Below are 2,500 nucleotides of genomic sequence, written 5' to 3'. Positions count from 1 at the left end.
CATAAAAGACTGCGGAATCAAATATGATACAAATCAACATTGAAACAAAGTAAATGAGTCCAGCTAAGAGAAAATATCCAGCTTTCCGGATTGAAATCCTCTATTCTCCAGATGCTGATCCCACTTCAGCTGAAGCTCAGGGAAAGCAGTCGAGTTAAGAGCGCTGGATGTGTAGGGATGGACTAGTTGTCCAACAACCGCCTTTCAGGACGATCACTTCATTGCTGTAAGCAGTTCCTGTTATTATGCACTTCACCATGGACACTATTGAGCAATCTGATGCCAGATATCATCAAAGTTTATCCTTTTGACATGTTTTGTCTTGACAATTTACAGTCAAACAATTTTAAACGCAAAAGAGTTGAAAATCGGGACTCGCGTATGGACACACACACACACACACACACACTCACACACACACACAGAGAGAGAGACGTTTCAGATAGTGCTCACAGAATTGATTCCTCTTTCGAGTTTCCTTGCCCTTGAACGGACACATACACACAAAATTATGTCTAAATACCCGAGACTAAATACCCGTCTCGGCCAGTATTCTCTCGGTTATGTCATAAGTGAACAGTTGACAGAGAAACGATCTTGTGTAACCCCGGTTCTCCTTCAAGCATGTGTTTCGATGTCTCCCGATGGGATACGGCCCCTTCCGCGTATTCCTCAGAAGCCTGATTACGTTACGCCAGCCCCCATTGGCTGGAGGACATGACGTGGTGTCTGCGAGTGGCTGCCCCACCCCTCCGCATAAGAAGAGCAACAGGACATCATTACGACATTCAGAACAAGCACACCTCCTCCTCGCTTCACTCAGCAAGGAGAGTGATCAGGCGAGACACCTCGCGATCAGAGAACCGGGGTTACGCAAGTCACCTACTGTTACTGATACTGTACAGCTGATCACTCTCCCTGAACCCTCTGGTTCTTTCTGTGTGAATGCGTAAAGCACGCACTGGGCACTTAGCATTTAGCTTTCACTGTTCTGATGAAGACAAAGGTGGTGGATAGAAAAGCTCTTAGCTCAAAAGGAGTGATAGAAGTACCAGTGCTAAATCCCACGAAGGGGAAAGCGGTTTTGAAACTGGCAAAGCGTGACACGCGCCCCTTCATGAACCGGCACACTAAAGGATGCTGCCCAATGGTTTTATTATCTAAACCTGTGACAAGCAGATATAGCGGCCAAATACACTTTTTTTATGGTTGAAAACGCTTTCCCTTGGTCTATCAAATCCTGTAGAAATGATAGAGAGACTGCCACTGAACACTGAAAGGGAATCTCGTGCTTACAAACAGGACTTTAATATCACCAACCATTCCCATGTTATTACGGTGTATCCATATAAATGGCCCACCCTGTATATTAAAAAAACAAAACATACACACTTTTTTTTTTGCTGATCCGCAAAATGATCCGATCCGTGGCTCAAAAAACTTAAATGATCCGAACCGTGAATTTTGCGATCCGTTGCACTACTACTAATCAGATCAGCTATTAAAGGGCTGTACATGAGTGTCCACACACACACACACGAGCGACTCCACACAGCACTCCTCATCATCATCATCATCATCAGCAGTGGTTAGACTGACCTAGAGAGGACAGGTCACAGTACTGAGCGCTGAGCAGGAACAGGTCCACCGCCACATGATGACCAGAGCAGTCCAGAGCCAGCTTCTTATAGAAGTCCGTCGCAGGATTCAGATGCTGGACCTCCTGCAGTGCAAAACATTTTTTAGAGTATTAACTTAAACTTATGGTAAAATGTTGCGTTAACATATAAGGGGACTACATGGGTCAAGGTTAGGGTTGGGGGTTAAAGTGCCACCAGTAATAGTGTGTTGTAAAATTGAAGACTCAAAACATATGCTAATTGAGTGCTTTTGAAAATGAGTCCAGGGTAACCACCTGTTGACCCCAAGGGTCAGAGCAGTCAATCAGTCAATGACTCAGTCTGACAGTGGTGTGTGTGTGTGTGTGTGTGTGTGTGTGTGTGAGACCTTGGCGTGCGCCCTCTGGCCGGGCTCCTCTCGGGGTTTGAGGGCACCGATGCCCACGGTGGGCAGTTGTGTCTGGAAGACTGAGATGCGCCCGCCGGTGGGAGACAGAAGCTTAAACCCGGCCTGGAGAGCCGGACCCAGACCAGACTGAGTCTCCATCGTCCTGCTGAACATCTGCGGCAGACCCGTCAGCAGGTCCTGGACCAGCTGCAACACACACACACACACACACGCTGAACATCTGAAGCAGACCCGTCAGCAGGTCCTGGACCAGCTGCAACACACACACACACACACACGCTGAACATCTGAAGCAGACCCGTCAGCAGGTCCTGGACCAGCTGCAACACACACACACACACACACACACACACACACGCTGAACATCTGAAGCAGACCCGTCAGCAGGTCCTGGACCAGCTGCAACACACACACACACACACACACACGCTGAACATCTGAAGCAAACCCGTCAGCAGGTCCTGGACCAGCT

General features: G+C 48.0%; 1 protein-coding gene across 4 annotated transcripts in view; it reads right to left on the bottom strand.

Annotated features, from left to right (window-relative positions):
* The window catches only part of sec24a (SEC24 homolog A, COPII coat complex component), a 39,469-nt gene that overhangs the window by 11,910 nt on the left and 25,059 nt on the right, over positions 1 to 2,500 (bottom strand). For all 4 annotated transcript variants that reach the window (XM_084386782.1, XM_084386779.1, XM_084386780.1 and 1 more), the window contains 2 exons: positions 2,008 to 2,214; positions 1,600 to 1,723 (listed from right to left, as the gene is read on the bottom strand). In XM_084386782.1, the coding sequence (XP_084242908.1) occupies positions 1,600 to 1,723; positions 2,008 to 2,214 (331 nt within the window). The remainder of the gene's footprint in view (positions 1 to 1,599; positions 1,724 to 2,007; positions 2,215 to 2,500) is intronic.

Source organism: Rutilus rutilus (genome assembly GCF_951802725.1).
Source record: "Rutilus rutilus genome assembly, chromosome: 18".
Lineage (NCBI taxonomy): Eukaryota > Metazoa > Chordata > Actinopteri > Cypriniformes > Leuciscidae > Rutilus > Rutilus rutilus.
This window is presented reverse-complemented; position numbering and strand designations above follow the sequence as displayed.